The sequence below is a fragment of the Stegodyphus dumicola genome, chromosome 4 (genome assembly GCF_044657685.1).
Source record: "Stegodyphus dumicola isolate Sdum_Otavi_A_Nest chromosome 4, ASM4465768v1".
Classification (NCBI taxonomy): Eukaryota; Metazoa; Arthropoda; class Arachnida; order Araneae; family Eresidae; genus Stegodyphus; species Stegodyphus dumicola.
In genome coordinates, this window is record NC_140771.1 from 45,748,487 (window position 1) to 45,770,648 (window position 22,162).

At 31.6% G+C, this 22,162-nt stretch overlaps 1 protein-coding gene across 3 annotated transcripts in view; it reads left to right on the forward strand.

The window, feature by feature from the left end:
* LOC118205744 (uncharacterized) overlaps window positions 1-22,162 on the forward strand; it is a 193,401-nt gene that overhangs the window by 111,664 nt on the left and 59,575 nt on the right. For 2 of the 3 annotated variants that reach the window (XM_085814796.1, XM_085814797.1), the window contains exon 1: window positions 15,916-16,283. The exons of the other annotated variant lie outside the window; for it this stretch is intronic. In XM_085814796.1, the coding sequence (XP_085670922.1) occupies window positions 16,185-16,283 (99 nt within the window). In that variant the 5' untranslated portion in view covers window positions 15,916-16,184. Of the gene's footprint in view, window positions 1-15,915; window positions 16,284-22,162 lie in introns of those variants that run through there. 3 annotated transcript variants of the gene reach the window in all.

Sequence of the window (22,162 nt, forward strand, 5' to 3'; positions counted from 1 at the left end):
TAATAATTGTTACTAAATTTAAGTATGAAACACACCCACAAAAAATTTTACATGTTTTTTAAATTTATTTTATTGCAGTTTCCTTTTATAAAGCACAAGTGTCCCATCACTTTTTTGAGACACTGTAATGCAGTTTTTTGCTTCAAAAAAATGAGAATACACCAATGAAAAATATGTTTAACTACCATTACATTTTTTCTACGTGGCTTCTATTCTAATCTAAAGTTGCCTAATCTTTTCTTAAACCTGATCACTTTTGTGATGAAGTTTATTATATGAATTTAAAGCCACACTTTTAAATAGGTAATGGCTTCTCGAAGTGAAACCAATATTGAAGTAAAGGAATTCGTAATAAGATTTTTTTAAAAAATCTGATGTGTACACCACATGACTTCCTTGTACGGAATATTAAATTATACGCATTTTTGTTGCATTTTATTTAAACTTATTAGATTGAATTAAACCTACTTCGCCGACAGCGCATAAACCACAATAGAATAAATGCATTCTTTAAAATTCACTTTGTTTACCATAGCGACACTCTAGCGCTAGGTTTACTTAATAGTATTATATTTCGTTCATATTATAACTCAGAATGCACAAAATGTATGTCATTTAAAGAATTATCTAATCGTTGCCACATGTTCTATTCAAATACTATAATAAAGCTAGAACGATGTATAAAAGAAATTAAGCAAACAAAACAAAAAAGAAGCAGTTTTTCACAGACGATTGAGTATTTCTCATTTAATTAATTCAGTTTTCACTTCGCGACAAGGCAAAAATATATAAAAACTCAAAATATCTGTATTAAAAATTACGAGGTAAATCTCAAACGCTTATTTCCTCGAAAAAATTCCAGAAAGAATTAAGCATGATTTAATTGGCAATAATAAATGAAAGCGTTATCTTTGTTGTTGCGAAGCTAAGTTTCTCTAGATTGGCAACAAATCCACTAGTCTCCTGTTTCAAATGTAAACATCAAAGGCCGCCATTAAAAACAGGCTTAGCGGCAATTAAACAACTTTAAAATTACTGATAATTCTAAAAATATTGCACACAGATTTACTAAAGGCATAAAATCCTTAACCGGAAGATAAAAATAACATAATTCAATCAATTATTTTATATAAATATATTTATATACGTTTGGTGCGGCCGATTGCAACCAAAATACGAGGTGCACATCTAATGTTATAGCTGTCCTATGTAAAAATTTCAACGTTCTGAAGCTACTCGTTTTTGAGTTATGCGAGATACGTACGTACGCACGTACGTTCATACGTTCGTACAGACGCCAAGAAAAATTCTCTTCAGAATTAATTTTAAAGCAGTTTTATAATTTTTTTGGAGGATACGAGTCTTTTATATTCTGTCCTTACTTACAGATATCACGCAAAAAGATCGTTAAATATCATTCGATAGCGTTCAAAATGGATGTTTTCGTTGAAATATACTGCCTGAAACTTTTCGCGATTACAATACTTCCTTTTTACTTCGTACAAGGAAGTAAAAAGGGAAATCTCATCGTGAAATAGTTAAATTTGTTGGTAAAAATCACACCTGTGTCTAGAAAATCATTGGAAAATTTAAAAGTGATGGATTGATTGAAAATGAAAGTGAAAGAGGAAGAAAAGGTATTCTGAGTGATGTCGCTGAAAAGGAAAATCTTGAAAGATATCAAGATTGATCTTAAAATAAGTGCACTCAAACTTGCTGCAGAAACTTCTCTAATCATTGGCAGAAATGCTGAAACTGTGCGAATTGTATTTAGATAAGCTGGATACAAGAGTAGAGTTGCTAGAAAGAAATCATTCATTACTTACCAGAATCGTATGCAGTTTGCAAAAGCTCATCAGTTCAAGATGTGTAACGTTTGGAAGAAAATTATATTCACTGATGAATGTAAATTCAACATTTTCGGCAGTGACTGCCGTTGCACCGTGTGGAAAAAGGCCGAACTTCGCTTTGGATCCAAAAAATATAAGTCCTACAGTTAAACATGGTGGTGGCTCTGCCATGGTTTGGAGACCTTTGGTTCCAACTGGGATAGGAAATTTAATTTTTATAGATGGCATTATGAATCATATGGTTTACTTGGATATACTCCACAATAATCTAAAAGAAAGGGCTAAAAAGTTAGGTTTAGATGGAAATTTCATATTCTAGCACGAAAATGATCCCAAGCATACGGCACATAACGTCAAAATGTGGTATCTTTTGCATTGTAAACAGCAGTTACACAGAGCACCACAGCCCCTAGACATCAATGCACAATAAATCTGTGGGTCCACTCGAAACAACGGTCCCAAAACACAAAATTTAAAACAAGTTCTGCAAAAAATAAATACCTTTAGATACGACCAAGCAGCTTATCGAATCGGTTACATGACATTTGGAAGAGATCCTAAAAGCCGGAATTCGGGATATGTTTATATAAAATGCTTCTGAATTTTTTCCTTTTAGAATTTTTTTTGGTTGCTTGTTCTGTACTTTTACTTTAAATTAAACCATTTGTTATGTGAAAAAAACAAAAATGTGTTATTTATATTGGTAATGTATTATTTATATTAAAAGTTACATTTATCAAGTAAAAGTAAGGTATATTCTCAACTTTTTGAGTCACTGTATATATGTGTGTGTGTAAGATATAAAAAAATATGACAGATATTTATTAATAAATTAAACTTAATTGGAACAAATCGGTAATGGTCTATTACAGTTCTAATTTTAATCCAAGTCCCTTCAACGCATCTAAACTGGGTCATTAACGTCTCTTTTTCCTCAAACAGCCGTCTGCACTACTATAGACGCTTGTCAGTAGCCTTGCAGGATTAAAACAAGTGCTACGATGTATGCGCTCTCTTTTGCTGCTTACTTATGCTTGAATAAGCCACATCTCTCACTTGGCTGTATTTCTACATTGTTTTAAAAAAAAAGAAGTTGTGCAGTTTAGAAAATTATGGGGTGCAATTGCCCTCATTATGCTGAGCCATATAATGAGATAATATATACTGATAAGAATCGTCAGTTAATAAAGATTCAGTGATTTGCGACTCCTGCAAGAGTTCTAGTTCTCTATTATGCAAGGGATTCAAGCAGTCTTCGATCGTGGGAGAATTTGCCCACTCTGGCCATCACTGCAAAGTAACTGATATCATCTCCACGAAATCCTCTCATCGAACCATTCTCTAAAATCTCATCTGAAATTAAGTTTTTTAAATTATGGAGAAGTATAGGCATAGAGAAACGTGGCTTATTTAGGCATAAGGAAGCATCAAGAGAGAGTGCATATATCGTGGCCAGAGGTTTTCAAATATGTATGTAATATAAAAAATGGGTAAAACAAAATTATAACTTAAATTAGCATTCTTCATTTTAATTTGTATATGTCTTATTTCTGTTCTCGAAATAGAAACTGTTTATAATAACTTTTTCTTGCGTATTTACAAAATTTATCCATTTCATGCTCTCTATAGGCCTGCAATGCGGAAAACTATTATCCAGTCCCGGATCAAGATTACCTTTTGACTATATATCACTTTCTTCTAAAATTGCGCGCTTGCTTTTTTTCTTTTCCACTTCTTCGCTCTTACTAACACGCATCGCTTGCTGTCTGCTTCGTCTATTGTCTAAATTTCAAAGAATATTATGAAGATTGGATGCATATTACGCCCAAGGTAATGTGTGAACCTGATTATGCATTTCAAGAGTTGCTTTATCATCAAGAGTTGTTTTACATTAAGTATTTTTGGAAGCTGGAAAGATGAAAAATTAGCAACGCCTTCTCCGGGAATTAAAATTATCTTCGATTGCATCTATTTGTAAATATCGTCTTTATATCTACATAGAAAAGTCTTCACTAAGCTGTTGCAACTATCGTTCAATAATCAAGATATTTTACAGATTATATTACACACACATATAGATTATAAATATACAATCATATAAGAAAGCGATTTGAATCTGAAATAATTTAAAATGCTTTACTTTCAAAATTTATAATTAACTTAAACAAACTAATGGCTTAATTGATTGGATATTTAGAACAGTCTCTTCCATATATTAAAAAAAGTAAAATAAAAATAATAATTATAGAATGACAAAATGTACGTAATATACGATCTTAGAAACATCTTTTACTAATTACGATGGTGTTGCAAATGTTCATAACCAGCTACTGAGACAAAGAAAAAAAAAAAAAAAAAACTAAACTAAATTTTTATGTTGTTAAGAAGTGCATTCGTTTGTTTTTAAATCGTCTCGTTTATTGTGCAGCTGAAATTTGAAAGATAAATTAAAGGTATTATATAGCGCTGAATGGCACTATAGAGGAAACTGGCAATTATCCCTAAGTCTGACGTTTCCCTCAAATGACAACACTTATCTGTGGTAAATCTATGATAGTACATAACGGTATACATAACGGATAGATATAACGGTCCAAAAATTTCGAAGATTTCTCTAAAAATATTCCTAATGCCAAACATTCTTGCTGTTATCTTTCTTCCTATATTTCTCACTCGGTTGCGAAGTTAAATCATCAAGCGCATCTTATATTTGCCCTCTAGATGTTTCGTTCCTTTTACAAACTACAACGATTTCGAATTTGTCAGGATTAACTGAAGTATACGAGGTGTCTAAGATTAAATCTTCTCAGGTAATACTTTCACATCCAAATTCTAAGAAGATAATTACAGAATTTCACTAGACAAAATTTTACATGTCGCGAAAAACGATTCTCTTCATATTTTCGTCTGCGAAGAATGTGATTTTTTTTTACTACTTTGACTACTATGATAATATTTGATTACTATGATATGATTTGACTACTATTTTTGACTACAAGGCTTTGTACTTTTTAAAATAAAATACTTTTAAATTTTTAAAATATCTGCATATGTTACTATTCTCCTAAAATGAGCTATAATTATTTAAGTTGTGATAGTAATTCAAAAATTACTTGGCATCAGGATTCATTTTAATAATGATCATGTCTGCAATCACTATCAGACTTTCTCAGGCATTAGAGAATACTTACAGTGTCTCAAAAAAGTGATGGGACACTTGTGCTTTACAAAAGGAAACTGCAATAAAATAAATTTAAAAAACATGTAAAATTTTTTGTGGGTGTGTTTCATACTTAAATTTAGTAACAATTATTACATAACATACATTTTCTCAAAATATTAAAATATTAATTTAATAAAAATACAATTGTTTAGAACGGAGCAGAAAATGGCTCACTTAAGTGATGGGACACTTACTTTTCCATCAAATATTTATCCAAAAATTTTACTTTTTAAAAGGTTTTAATATTTTGTTGGATTTCCTTTTACTTTTAAAACATGATTTAATCTTCTTGGGATGGATTCGACTAATTTTTTTGTGATTTATGGAGTGATTTTACCCAATTCATCTTGAAGCACCGATTTTAAATGTTGTTTTGAAGAAATGGTGTGTTTGCGAATTCTTAATTCCAATTCTTCCCAAATATTCTCTATGGGATTTAATTGTGGAGATTGTGGGGGTGTTTTTATTATTTCAGGGCAGTTATACAGCAGCCACAGTCTAACGTTCAAAGTACTGTGCTTGGGGTCATTGTCCTGGTAGAATTTAAAATCGTTATGAAGGTTCAATTTTCGTGCTGAAGATTTCAAATTTTGATTTAAAATGTCAATATACTTGTACTGATCCATTATACTGTCAATAACAACAAAATTACCAACTCCAGCGGACGACATACACCCCCATACCATAACTCCTCCTCCACCATGTTTTACTGTTGGCACCAAGTTCTGTTTGCGAAATTCTTCCCTGGGTTTTCTCCACACCAAGATTCTACCGTCAGAACCAAATATATTAAATTTACTCTCATCAGCAAATATAACTTCATTCCAGTAATCAGAATTCTTGTTTATGTTGGATTTTGCGAAACCCAGTCTGAGTTTTATATTCTTTTCACTTGCCAAGAATTTTTTCCTAGCTGCTCTACCGTGATATCCAGTAGATCGAATTACTCTTCTAATAGTCTCAGAATTAACAATTACTCCATATAATGCTTGTAAATCAGCAGTAACTTTAGGAGCACTCATTCTTGGATTTTTTTAAATATTTCGAACGATAATTCGCTTTATTCCATTGGATAGCTTTGATAATCGGCCAGGTCTTCTTTTATCCTGAATCATATGATTCTTTTTATATCGTTTAATGATATTGAAAACTGTTGAATGACTGAAGTTAACTGTTTCAGTAGTTTCTCTAATAGATTTTTCACGTTCAATATGCAAATTAATAACTAATTTTCGAATTCCAGGCAAAGTTTCTTTTCGTTTAGCATTCATGGCTGCACAGAGCTAAAAAACACAAAAATTCCAAAACAAACTGGAGAGAAATACTGCAGACGATTTTATAAATTATTGGCAATTGCTTTTGAGTAAAAATAAATACCCCAAAAGATATTTTTATTGCTTACTTCAAATGATTTTTGTTGCATAGTACGTAGTGTCCCATCACTTAAGTTAGCCATTTTCTGCTCCGTTCTAAACAATTGTATTTTTATTAAATTAATATTTAATATTTTGAGAAAATGTATGTTATGTAATAATTGTTACTAAATTTAAGTATGAAACACACCCACAAAAAATTTTACATGTTTTTTAAATTTATTTTATTGCAGTTTCCTTTTGTAAAGCACAAGTGTCCCATCACTTTTTTAAGACACGTATTAAAATTTATACGATCTATGATAATTCCAGAAACTTTTTTGCCCTAATAATTTAACTTCTTTCAATAGTAATGTAATTAAATTACTTCAATAGTAATGTAATTAATTAATGTAGTAATTAAAAATTTCTTAAATTTGAGGATTTAATTTCATTGGTTATGTTTCTTTTTAAAGCTGTTACTATGATTGAAGTCTGTATTGCAATTTTGAATTTAAGCTGTAAATTATACATGTGATAATATTCAGTTTTCGCCTTAAAGAATAAATTGGTACTTATGTATTATCCCGTCCACTGTAAAAGTTGGCTACTGTCTAAGCATTTGATGAAGATCCCACCAAAGCTGCGTCAAACATTGCACGGAATTCTCAGCCTCACTTCTATTTGTAACTCTGAGAATGAAACATTCCCGAGTCAACCTGCACAGCCAAATGATGCGGAAACATTCGACCTCTTCATTTTTGTGCTTTGTAAAAATGCTTTTGTCTATTTCTATTAGTTAGGCTCTACGATTTTACCAAAAGCTTTGTTTAGAACGCTGTGAGAACAAACTTTCCGCAGGTGATTGTGCGAACGATTACTTTTTTTTTTTTATCTATTACACTTTTACTGCCATATCCAGCTGTTTGTTTCCCCATTCAACAGATGTTAATTTTCTCCACCAGATGCAAATAACAAATATGTCACAAATATGATTCTATAGCCCTCGTACTCATTCCTCTCAACAGGAAATAATAATAAAAATAATAATAATAACAGTTAATTTATATCCTTGTTTATAAAAACAGAAGGTAGCTAATCCAGAATTAATCGGATTTACATATAAGAAAAGCGCAAATATTATGAGTAACTTCATGCTTATCCATAACTAGCGTGAAACAGCTTTGCTTGGGGCCAGTTTCACGGTCGATGATATAATATGTAAGTACCGGCAACCTTCCAAAGACTTTTCTGTGAGTTGAAAGGGAAGAGATATACATCCTTCTCCTTGATTATTTTAGCACCAATCTGGAACCTCACTTTTTTGTACCTATCACTTTTCAAATAAAAGGATGTTGCCGCCAAATGTAATCGCCATGCATTATTTTTAAAGAAATAATATAGCGAATAAAAAAAATGTATGGCAACACTTAGCGTCCTATTGGGAATACTAAATATATGCTGTTTTTGAATATTTTATGATTCTGTTATTGAATTTTATGTGGCGTAAGCGTGAAGAAAGTAATATTTAATAAATAAAGTTAAAAAGCCAAAAATTCAAACTGAAAAGATAATAAAAAAAGTTGTGTAAGTCATCTTACTAAGAAAACTGAACATTGATATGATGAACTGAGAAAAAACTGGAAAAAAATAATGGAAATACTTAACACTGTATTGGGAATTCTAAATAGTATATGCTGTTTTTAAAAATTTTGTAATTTGTTGTTTTGCCTTAATGTGGTGTAAGAGAGAAGAAAGTGGAGTTTAATAATTACGTTTATTAATGATTAAGTTGTGGGCTTTTATTTAATTTAATTAACAGCTAATTTTATTTTGGAAGCAACCTTTCCCATAGCTCTCGTTTTCAACCCACGCTTTCTTGCCAGACTTAGATTTCAGTTTCGCGCATTATGCAAAGTAACGTAAAAAGCTACTATTTAAGCTGGTGTCTGAGTTACTTTCAGAGAGAGCATATTCTGCCTTTCGACCACGTTGTTTCTGTGCTATTTAAGCTAGCTAGTATTTTACGGCCGTGCATATTAATTGCCGGCTAATCTACGGTGTTAGGACCAAAAGCTAACTATGCGTTAAAAATACCTATGAGCAGCTTTGGCTGATTATTCAACGTAGGTTTAGTTTTAATTTTACATGTCTATTTTGAGTTACCGCCAAAAGTATTGGCGTGGACCTGTAAGTACATTGGACTTGCAAGCACTGTAAATACTTTTTTTTGAGTTGAATAAAAGGTTTTTTTTCCTCCCTTCCCAGGGGTTGTTACTGATACAGCTGAACTTAGCGAATAGTCTCTACGGATTATGGCTTTGTTTATGTGGCCCCAGAAGGGGCCTTAATAAGCTAGATAAGAAAATTAAGCTCCTGAGATGACGTAACTTTGACGAGATAGCGGATGAAACTCCAAGAACGGTCAAGAAAGTGAGGTAAAAACTGGGAAGATCATTGCCTGTATTGCATGTGTGCCAATCTAATGGAAAGTGACGATGAGACAAAGTCATGCCACGAAAGAAAACAAGTAAACTCTGGCAGTCTAAGCTAAGTTAAGAAGCTGTGGTCTTTTAGCATGTGAGTAGCAAATGGTCTGATCAAGTTATTTTCCGAAATGATTTGGTAGATAAGAACTTCTAAAAATTTTTCAGCATCACAGCTGAGTTCACGTTTAAAGAAGCGCTTGTTAAGTTTAGCAATGTGATCCACTATAAGGTCTATTTGTTAAGGTATCATGGATCAGTTTGTTTCTAACCAGGTAATGAATACTTACAATCCTTCTCAGAATTTTATTCAGTACTACCTGAAGTTTGTGGAAGTCTGCATTTGAGGCTGACGCTGACGCCCAGGCTGCAGATGCGCCCAGTACTGACAAAGAATCTGTAGGGAAAACAAAATCCTGACAAATTCTTTGTACTGGGCTTTCCGTATACAATCTGTCTATCACAAGAAAAGCTCTCGCCAGTTAGTCTGCAGCTGTCTGTTGCCGTAGAAACGAGCCTTGACCATATTTTCCGTAGGGGTGTCTTGAAGACGAATGATAAACTCTTTTTCCTACAGCCAACAATCGCCAAAAACAAAGTAACAGTTAAGCAATCCATGGTTTGGCATTATTTGAAATATACCAGCCCTGTTGCTATAGCCACAGCTACCCGCCAGACACTGTGACGGGGTTATTCTTCAGGTAGACAGACAGTACAGCAGTAAAGCTACAGTAACATAAGGGGTTGTTCTCACAGCTTGGAATGCGCTGCAGGTAGAAATAAATGCACAGATCCCAGGCGGGACTCATCCAACATGAAAAACACTCAGAAAGGGAATTAGTCTCGAAACGGTATTTTGCTTTGAATCACTCTAAAAGTCAGAATCACTTTTCGAAATGTTATCATCAAATGAGCGTATATATGTTTTTCTCATTGTGAAAAAACAACGGTACCTATAGCCATCAAATTTTAAACTACGTAATCCTTCCTCAGAACATGGCACTTGAAAACCCGAATTTTGAATTTCGAATTTGTTTTATTACTTATTTCCTATTTTGTACAACTTTAACTAATTTTTAGTTAACAAACTCAACGATTTCAAAGCAACAATGGCAACACTGTACGGAAAAAAAAAAAAAAAAAAATGTCTCCAGCGTTCCAGACTGCCGGAAATTTTGAAGATAATAGCGGTCTGCGGCAAACAAAATTAAAAAGTTTATGTACACCTGAAAAGAAAATAATAAAAGCAATTCAGAACCAGGAAATAGAAACTTTTGGCACTTCTGGTATGCGTATGACGCCATGATTTAAATCTCTACATATAATAAAAGAAATAGTCTGTGTGTCTTTTCGTTCGTGCTGTGCATAAGCTAATAGACCCAATGCTACGAAATTTGGTAGATACGTGCATGTAGACAAGAGTCAGTGCACCTCGAAGCGACTTTTTTAAATTCGAATCAGATTTTTTTTTAAATTTTATCTTTTTGATTTTATTGCATTATTTTGAATTATTTCATTCAGACATGTGGTTTTGGCAATAGCTTTTCATTCAGTTGTGTACTGGACTGCTGAAAATCAGCACTGTTGCCACTTGGAAAAATGAGGGCGATAATTCCGCGCAGTTTCTAAATTTAATGTTTCTCTTGGATACTGGACGTTTGTTGAGCGAAGGCAGTTGGTTAATTTATTTATTGGAATAATTAATATTTGTATTAAGGAATATTGCTTATTTCATTGTAATTTTTTTATATGTAATATATATATTTTTTAAGTTTTTTTTATGAAGTTGTTCTGCAGAGTAAAATTGTGTGGAGTTTTTAAATTTAACTTTTGGTGTTCTCTTCAGACATATTTCCGGTACATTTAAAAGCCAGATGAAGCCCCAATTTTTAATTCCGAATTTGTTTTATTAACTATTTCAAATGTTGTAAAACTTTAACGAAATTTTGATTAACAAACTGAAAAATTTCAAAGAGAGCAATGGCAACAATATACGTGAAAAAAAAAAAAAATTACCTCCAGCACGCGAGACTGTGTATCGGAAATTCTAAACATACACTGTTTTTAAATATTTTGTAATATTTCTGTTGAATTGAATTTTACGTGTTTTAAGTGATAAGAATATGATACTTAATAAATAAAAGTAACACACAAAACGTAAAAAAAGGTCTTTTGGGTGTAATATAAAATCTGAAGGCTTTCAGATTTTCTTTTTATATGACTTTTTAGCCCAAGATGCGTTAGCCTAGAAAGGCTATTAATTTCGTTTTTGACATTTTGCGTCAATTCACTATAAACGGCGAATCACTTTTCAAATTATTGTCACCAAATATTATCGCAATGTGTTATATTTAAAGAAATTAAGTAACGAAATATCTGCATAAATATGTACGTTTCTCGCATTGTGATAAAACAACGGCACCTAGATCTATCAAATTTTGAATGACGTAAATCTCCACCGTATATGGGAATCTGGAAGCCCAAATTTGGAATTTGTTTTATTATCGATTTCATATTTTGTAACACTTTAACGAATTTTTTATTAACAAACTCAACTATTTCAAAGCGAGCAATTCCAAAACACACACATACACAAGGAAAAAAAAAAAAAAAAAAAAAACTGTCTGCAGAGCGCGAGACTTTGTATCGGAAATTCTAAAGACAGGCTCATTTTAAAATTATTTTGCGATTTTGATGTTGAATTGAAAAAGCCCTTTGGGCGTAATGTAAAATCTGAAAGCTCTCAGATTTTTTTTATTACTTCTTATTTTGTAAAATTAACAAATTTTTTATTAACAAACTCTACGACTTGAACGATATGAAAGTGAGTAATGGCAACACTTTTCGAAATAGCGCAGATTTTTATCGCCAGTGTGCGAGACTGTTGTCACTCGAAAAAATGAGTGCGAAAATTAGTGTTTTCAGAGTTTTTAATTAATATCTCGTGTAATTAAAGTCGTATGGAGATGAGAATAGTCGAAATGGTTTCTCACGAATTTTCGAAATCTAGGAGTACTTCTCTCGAAACTCAAGACCTCATCTTGCTGGGGGAGAAGAAGGGGAAAAAATAACAGACAGACAGACGCTGTAACAGCTTTAAATAATATTAAAATCTTGTAGTTTAAATAATTTAAATAGATGAACATTAAGGTATTTGTGAATGGCAATATTTGAAATCAGACTCGAGTGCCACGTGCGACTCTCGCACGAAGAATGTAATTTATTTTTAAATGTTAGAATATGTTTTCTCTTCTTGTTTGTATGTCGCCATTTTTGAGTGTTAAATAAAAGTTATTGCTGTGTTCCATCATTGGAGTTGCTTCATATCGCCAAAGAAGCATCACAACGCGCACAGATCTTAATAGTATAGATGATGCTGTTAAATATTTTGTGATACTGCTGTTGAATTTAATTTTATGTGGTTTAAATGCGAAGAACATCATATTTGATAAATAAAGGTAACACACAAAATGTTCAAAAAACGTTCAAAAGCTTTCAGATTAATTTTGTTTTGTCAAATTTTGTTACGTATTTCGCTATTAGGCACTGCACGGAATGGAAGAGATGACCCGTGGAGGACTTTTTTAAGGGAAACTGGCTCATATCCACGTTACACATGGATAAAACGGACATGCATTCAATCGAACCCCAGACCGAACTACCAGCGTTCAGCAGCTTTTAACACTCGGTCGCAGGTGGCTTGATGATGTATTAGGTAACGAACAAATATCAAGTTAAATTTTCATAATTATCAACTGGATGCATTATAAATTAAATGCATTTTAATTATATCTATTATTAAACCATAAATAAAGATCTGAATTGTTAAAGAGCTGGTTTATTGCTTTTCAATCTCTTAATTTGTGAAAGATTATTCAAGATCTGAAAAAAAAAATAATTAAATTCTTTTACGTCATTCTAAATGCCAATGTTCTAGGACCTGTTCTTTCAGAATGCGCGGAAGATAAAAGAATTTTATGTCTTACTCAAGGATGACAATTGCGAGGTAATGGGATAATAATAAATGGCTAACGTTCCGGATAAATTAGAAATACTCTTTTAAAGATGTTTTTAGAGTTAATAATATTTATTAACATGTTTAATTAGCGCAGATTACACCTTGGCATATATGGGTAATTTTACACACTAGAAAGCTAGCGTAGCTATATGTAGATTAGCGTATGTATGTCCTTTTACGGAACAGAAAACTACTCTGAATACAGTCATGGTAACAAACATGCAAGATTCATTAGGACCACTTATTAAGGATCTCAATTTTTTTAATGTCAACCAGTATTTTTATTAAAAAAGACTAAGCAAACACAAAATAATACATTTTAAATTAATTTTCTGCCTCACCTCATGCTCTTAACTCCTACCACGTCAGACTTCCTACCGTCATGTGCCTACTGGCTCTCCTCATGAGCTGGAAACAGCGCGCTTCTCGCGCTACTCCAGCCATACTTGTTCGGATCGGATTTAAATTAATTTGTTTAATGAGTATGTAATTTTGAAGAATGATATATTAATATACTCAGTGACGTCTTTTTGTTGGACATGTTAATACTGAATACATTAAAAGTAATGCTATTTCTGTCGATGAATCGATGCAATGATAAATGTTAAAGAAATTACGAAGGTGGTTAGAATAGAAAATTGCTAATGTAATGTATGTTTCTTAAATTATTTTTGTTCAGAGAAATTTTCAAGATATTTTTTAACCAGACTTCATAAATAAGCACGATAAAAAATACCGTTAAAGGAATATTTATTAATGAAATATTATAGTTGCCTTTATCATACTTTTCTAAAAATCCTAATTATACATTAAATAATTATTATTAATTTCGAAATAAATTGAAAAAAAATTCTGAAAGCTTTCAGATTTTACATTACGTCCAAAGGGGCGTTTTTTTTTAACGTTTTCTGTGTTACTTTTATTTATTAAATATCATATTCTTCGCACTTAACCATAAAATTCGGTTCAAAAGTAATATCGCAAAATAATTTTAAAATGAGCATATTGCCGTACAGTGTTGCCATTGCTCATTTTGAAATCGTTGAGTTTGTTAATAAAAAATTAGTTAAAATTTTACAAAATATGAAATAGATAATATAACAAATCCCAAATTTCAAATTAGGGCTTCTGGATGCCCATATTCGGTGGAGGATTACGTTATTCAAAATTTGATGTCTCTAAAGTACCGTTGTTTTTTAACACTGCGAGAAACATACCTACATTCATGCAGATTCTTCATTAATTAATTTCTTTAAATGTAATGCAGAGCTCTAATATTTGGGGCAGCAATTTGAAAAGTGAACCGACATTTACAGAAGCAACGGAAAATGCCAAAACGAAATTAATAGTTCTTCTGGGCAAATTGTCCCTTTGGACTAATAATCTTAAGAATTCAAAAGTATATTTTGGAAAATGGGATTTCAGTTTGTTTAAAAACGTATGCATTTATTATCTAAAGACGGTTAAGAACATTAGTTTTCCTTCCCATAGTCTGAAGTCCCTTTCCGACATTAACTAACAATAATTTTGACTTTATGTAATTTTTAGTGCAAAGGGGCTTTGTCTCTGAGGGACTATTGTTTTCGTTTTGCGATTTTGCATCCAATCACTTTGAATGTTCGTTTCCCTTTTCAAACTGTTGCCACCAAATATTATCACTCTGTATTATATTTGAAGAAATTAAATGATGAAGAATCTGCATAAATGTATATATGTTTCTCGCATTGAGATAAAACAACGGCACCCAGAGCCATCAAATTTTGAATGACGGAATCCTACTGCGAATATGGGCATCTGGAAGTCCAAATTTGAAATGTGGATTTTGTTTTATTACCGATTTCATATTTTGTAAACCTTTAACGAATTTTTGGTTAACAAACTCAAGGATTTCAAAGCGAGCAATGGCAACATTGTACAGAAAAAACATTTTTATCTACAGCGCGCGAGACTGTGCATCGGAAACTCTAAATATATGCTCAATTTAAAATTATTTTACGATATTGCTCTTGAACTGAATTTTATAAATTAAGCGCAAAAAACATGATACTTAATAAATAACGGTAACACAAAATATTAAAAAAACGCGCCCTTAGGACGTAATTTAAAATCTGAAACTCTTCAGATTTTCTTTTTAGTCCAAAGGGGCTTTGTCCCTGAAGGACTATTGTTTTCGTTTTGCGATTTTGCGTTGAATCACTATAAATGTCCGTTTTACTTTTCAAACTGTTGCCACCAAATGGTAGAGTCCTACATTATATTTGAAGAAATTAAATAATGAAAATTCTGCATAAATGTTTGTATATTTCTCGCATTGTGATAAAACAACTGTACATAGAGCCTTCAAATTTTGAATGACGTAATCCTCCTACGAATGTGGGCATGTGGAGGACCAAATTTGAAATTTGGAATTCATTATCGATTTCATATTTTGTAAGACTTTTTCGGAACTCGCTTTCAAATCCTTGAGTTTGTTAATCAAAAAACGAATTTTTGATTAACAAACTCAAGTATTTGAAAGCGAGCAATGGCAACACTCTACGACGGGGAAAAAAAAAAAAAAACTTTTTTTATCTCCAGCGGGCGCGGAACTGTGTATTGGAAATTCTAAAGATATGCTCATTTAAAAATTATTTTGGGACATTTCTACTGAACTGAATTTTATGGTTTAAGTGCAAAGAACATTAATAAATAAAGGTAACACACAAAACATTAAAAAAACGCCTCCTTTGGACGTAATTTAAAATCTGAAACCTTTCAGACTTTTTTTAAAATTCTTTTTTTTTTTTTTTTCTCATTTCATTATTTTTGGAGATGCATGAAACAGAACGCGCAGGTGGGAAAAGGTGAAAAAAAAAAAAAAAAAATAGAACGCTCTTACATGGAAGTCACCGATTTGGCGACTGTCGTCTGCTGTTGGCGCGATCACAACATCAGACAGCTGCGCTTCCTCTCTGCGCATCATACAAACCTAAACCGCGTGTAGATCGCATACTTTTTTCTGACGGTTTGGTTGCGACGTGTGGATCCCATCATTTGTATAATTTGCTTATTTCATGGTTCATGAGTGTAACCTATTCTGTTCTTTGGGAAACGCATGTGCTTCCTCCATCAAAAAATCGTTTTCGGAGATATTTTCGATTTATAATGTGCTTTTGATCGGATCTGAAATAAATACGGATTCAAATGATGTCGAGCTGTGTTTAAGGATTAAATGAAATTATTTTCTTGTTTGCCGTACCACTCCAGGAATCTCGCATGCCTAACATTCCCCTGAATCAGGCTATTAGTCGTTTTCGTAACTCATATTCAATGATTTTTGGAAGAAGAACCTCTCCTGCTGAAGATGACGAGCAGGTAAGTTGAACGAAGTGACCCCAATTAACATTGTTTGATTATTATTACGAAACACTTTGGTATGCTAATGAACGTTTTCGATCGTTGCAAGTCGAGTTTTTTTATATTGTACCTGATCTCGCGCTTATTTAATGTACGTGTTAAAGGTTCAGAAATGTTTCTGAGTTATAATATGTTTGTTAAAATATGGTACATATATATATATATCTTTGAGCAAATATTTACAAAAATACTTCCTTATCATCAGTCATGACATTCCAGCAAAATATGCTGTGTATTTATCGTATATCCGTCAAGCTCTTCTCTAATATTATGTGAATTTATGTACCGCTAAGTAAGTAAAGAAAAGGATATTATTCTGTTCATAAAAATATGGAAATTGTAAAATTTTGATGTAATTTCATGAAGTGAGGAAACTTTTTCACGTAGCCTGTATTTTTAAAATGTCTTAAACTTGTGCACTATCAATTTTTTTTTTTTCATACTTGTATTCTAGCATTAATAGTTTGCTGAAAAATTCCGTAATAATAGTTATTTTAATTATACTGTAATTTGTTATATTTACAAAAAGTTTAACCCCCCCAGCAATCATTTAAGCTTGACCGTATTTCTCTGTTGCCTATGGCATGAAAAAAGGAGTCCATTATTTTAATATTTCTTTCTATAATGATGAATTTGACTTTTTAATAATACCTAATATAATTTTTAATAAACAAAGGAATTTAACTGAAGTTCTCAGACTAAATTTTTTAATTGCTATATATAATAAATTAAATTGCTATCAGTCATTAATTCCTATATATAATAAATTGCTATCATTCATTAATTAAATGGCTATCTATTGTAAATTCTTGCGATTTATTATTTTGTGAAAATACTGCTCTTCGACCCCATCCATTTAGGATTTAAAATTATCTTGTTAAATTTGTATTGAAGTGCACTTTTTAATATTGATAATGACTGGAAATTAAATAATCCTTCAAATCTTGATAGTGATTTAACTCACTTAAACTTACTGGTATAACTTTTTTTTAAATGTATGATTTCGAACATGTTCCTTTAATAATTTCCAGAAATTTACAGTGGACGTATGGTAGTAAAGTGCACTTTTTAATACTGATAATTATTGGAAATTAAATAATCCTTCAAGTCCTGCTAGTGATTTAACTCACTTAAACTTACTGGTATAACTGTTTTATAAATGTATGATTTTGAACATGTTCCTTTAATAATTTTCAGAATTTTACTGTGGTATTAACAAAGGACATGGAAGATCAATATTTAATTGTTGTTGACGATAATAATTATATTAATAAAAGCTTTTAAAATGAATGCAAAATTGAATCATTTTAGACATTTGTTTGTATTTCCTTGTTAGGTCATTTTGATCTGCATTCCGCTGTATTCCTAGTATTGTTTATTAAAATTTTGTAAAGGATGTCCACAGGGATGGATTAAGATTTTTAGAAGCACTTAAAAAATTTTGATGTCCCCTACATAAATTTATGCCTCTCCCTGTTTCTTCTTTCTGGATTTTAGTTTATTTGCACTATATATTTCATAGTAAGATCAGAAATGGGAAATTTTTACGGTGTCTCCTTTTCGTTAATGCCCTAAGCATGTATTTAATTTGCAATGGTTAAGCCAGCTGTGGGTGTGTACAGGTGAATGGCTTGTCTAAATTTTGAAAATCTTCATTATAAACAGTACAATAAAAAGCATTTTTTTATTTTTTAAGATTTTAAATAGTCATATTTTCAAGTTAAGAGTAATTGTCTACATCGGCAGTTCTAAACTTCAGAAAATTTATATTTAGCATTAATTAGAAAGAAAATCAGTTTGACTAATTTTGATGTGACTGTTACTATTTTAAATGCATTTTAAGTGTAATGTAGCTAGTCCCACCCACACTTGTCATATTAGGTGTGCATCAAATGTTGCCGTTCCCTTCTTCGTTATGTCACATCGTACTACATGCGGTGACTGTATTTTCAGCATTTAGTGAATAATCAAGTCACTTATGTAGCTTTCTTTTTTAAAATTGTGATATGCAAACTGGTTTGAGACTAGAGCTTTGATTTGTAGTTTTTTAAAGATACAAATTGTTAAGTGTTGTTTATATAAAAAATGGATAAATAATTAAAAAGTAGATCTTTGCACAGGACAGAACTACTTGTCACAAATAGTTTTGATTTGGTGTTTGTCTCAAGCATGTTTTGGACGACTATCCATTTCAAATGAACTTAAAAAATTCTTGTGATGAATGGCTTCAAAAACTTACATAACTGTTCAGTTCTATAACTGCTTTCAAAGTGTCTGACAAAACTGATTCTTTACTCAGGATGCTCAAAAAGTTGTATTTCTGGGAATCATTCATTAAAAATATTAAAAAAATTAGAGACACTGAAATATTTAAGATATTGTACAAATTCTTGTCAGAAAAATTAGCCTTAATTTACAAACAAAGTCAAAGAGATCGTTAGCAACATCCTTAAAAGGCATTCAAAGATCTTTCAAACATTACTTACCCAAATGAAGTGAGAAGGACAATTAGATTTTAGATCCTCTCAAAATTCAATTAAAAAAAGTCTCAAAATTAACATTCTCTGAAAAAGAACAGCTTATACATTTCTGACTTTATTCACTTCAGTTTATTAATTTTATGGTATTAAAATAAAGCATTGTGAGAGTACTAAATGCTAGGGGGTACAGGTTCTTAAGAAGGAGATTAGGGTGCTTAATAATTGGTCTGTGACATTAAGGGGTACGTGAAATGTTTGTCTCGTTAATGGGCATGTGAAAGAAAAAAGGTTGGGAGCCACTAATCTACATAGTTACACTGCGTAAGAAAATACATCAAAATGTAATCTACGGAAAGAAAAAAAAAAAAAAAAACTCAATCAAAAGTCACAATTAATTGTTAAAGATGAATGAATAGTCACAGATTTTTTTCCTAGTACAGGGAGGGCCTCCATAGAAATGCAATCTGTAGAAAACTTCATGAATATTTTATCTATGACAGATCTGCTATTGCTAAGTATTTAGCATAATAAATGAATGCTGATATACTAAAAAAGATATGTATGCAGTGTATAATGAGTGGGAAAAAATTTATTTTAATGACTAATTAATTTTATTACTTCCAAACTGAAAATTTTGTGTGGGAAACCTTCAAGAAGGCTTACAATACTGCATCTGCAGTCAGCTGCCAAAAATGTAGGTAGTTTCTGTGATGTTTAAAATTAAGCATTGGTCTCTAATGATCTGACAAGACCATGTCTTCCTTTCAGCTTGCCGTCTTATTTAAATTGTTGCAGTTTTCACTAAAGAATGTATGATTATTTTAGCTGATACAATTTGTCAGATTCCATCTGTAGGACAGACTTTTTCTCCAGATATTTTGCAAGTTGATAAAGTGCCTATATGAAGGACGTAGATTCCTTTTACTGAATGATAGGATTAATTTCATTATCAGTCATATTCAAATCAGACTCAATTGAACATCTGTGAATTGCTGAAAAAAAATGTCAAAGAATTGAATATCTTCTAGCTTTGAAGCAGTTGGCAGCTTTTTGAAAAGAATAGTGATATATTTACTTCACTGGAGGAAGTTCATAAATTATACATTCCAGTTAGAAGCCCTTTTAAAGGCAGGTGTTGATCTTATCCTTTGTTAAAGAAAGAAACAACATCGACTTCCAAGACGTTCATATTATTTTGTTCAGCCTGTGTACTTTATTTCAGTGAGCATCGAAAATGAACTTGTATAAAACTTTTTTTATGTATAGTTGCTGTTTTATGACATGAATACAGAGTAACATCTTTCCTTTTTTGCAGACCCCTTTTTCTAAATGCTAAATTTTAAAACTATGTTTCTAAATTTCAGTTAAGGTGAAACTGAGGAAAGGAGAGTTAATGAGACTTTTTGGCAAATTCTATTAAGAAAGAATATTATGCATAAATACATGTAAATTTATTTAAAGCAAAATGTTAATACATCTATATTAATGTTTGAATTTTGGTAGGAACATATTTGAATAATTTTTAGAAATCATGAAATTAAATATGAATGCATTGTGTACTCTTAAAGCTAAATTTCAGATACTGTTTTAATTAATACCAGTGGAAGTAAATGGTTATATTCTTACTTGAAATACACTTGTCTAATTTGCTCCTTCTTGTAAAGGAATATTTTTGGCCTTTCTTTTGTAGAGAAAAGAAGTAGTGACATATGAATTTATGAGATTAAAAAAGGAAAGTAGTCTTACATCACCATTTGAATAGGTGATTAGAGGTGATAGCACATCTGGATTGTTAAAGGGTTTGAAGCACTTGGAATGATTGTAATATCACATCAGTTTGGAGTACTTTTAATTTAAAATATTATTCTATTGCAACTGTTTGGCAATCACAATGAAAATTATTTTGATACATAAATGTTCAGACATAATCAAAATCAGGAAATTCATACTTTTAGTTAAATATTTAAATCAGAAAATTGGGTAAAAGTATAGTTTAGGGTACTCCTTGGCGATTTTTGGCGGTACATGGATACTGATTGTGTGCAATTCTTTGACTCGTTATTTTGGCTTGCAAAGAGGCGGCCGCTACACAAAGCTAAAATAACAAGACAAAGAATTGCACAAACTCGTTATTCATGTGAACATCGACTTATTTTCACTTACCCCCCCTCCTCCGAATTGCACAAAAGTGGCATTGCGCACTCCTTTGACTTTATCCATATACACGTCGACCTATTTTCACTTTAAAAAAAAATCCCCGAATTGCACAAAAATGGCATTACACATTCCATGTACTTTGCCCATGCATACATCGATATATTTTCACTTAAAAAGTCAAAGGAGCACCAAATTCTACAATATAGGCAAACAAAAAGTACATAATCTAATCTCGATGAAATACATTTTAAATCAAACAATAAAATAACATAAAAAAGGAAAAACATATTATACATTTAAGCACTACCAAAAGCAAATCACTTACCATGATTTTCGAGTTCGCTTCGTACACTCAGAGCCACGTAAAAATCAAAATATAAATCGTACTCAAATGACTTTTTTCAAACCAGGTACTCTTTCTGATCGAATGCTTCACATAGTGACCATCTGAACCTTTCTTCTTATAAACCCATTTAAATCCATCTAAACGGTTTTAACACACACCACAAAAATGCTTACAAAACATCCCATGATTCAAAATTTCCCAGAATCATGCACTCGATTACGTCACAATAGGGTTTCCATAAAATTCAACTACTCAGGCTACCATAAATGAAACAACAACTTGGCGATAAATCAAACAACAGCTTCGCCATAATACAAGGGGTGCCTTAAAGTCAACTCTACCCGAAAATTGTTATATAAACTGATAGAGGCATGAAATCATACTTCATTATGCTAAAATCATGAATTAGCTTTTTTCCCCCTCACATTCATTTTCTAGATTGTTTTGCAGTGTTTTGTGTTATGTTAAAATATTATTTTTTCATATTCTCTTAAATGCATATGCAAAAATTAATATGTGTGATTCAGAACTAAATTTCTCTGTAACCCAAATAAACTTATTTTAAACTTTTAAGCATAATTATCTGGAAAGATGATTTTGCAGATTCGTTGTTTAGCCTTACTGATGATAGTGTTATTTTGTTTGGGATTTGGATGGTATGTGTCCACTGGAAAATAATAATGAAAAGGTTTATTTTGCATTTAGGAATATTTTTTTCTTCAACAGCACAAATGTAAAAGAAAAGCATTAATGCAAGCAGTTAACTGAAAACATTTCAATCTTTTGATTACTGTAAAGATCAAAATGTTTTCAGTTAACTGTTTAAAGTATATTAAAAGTTTTAAAGCACGCTA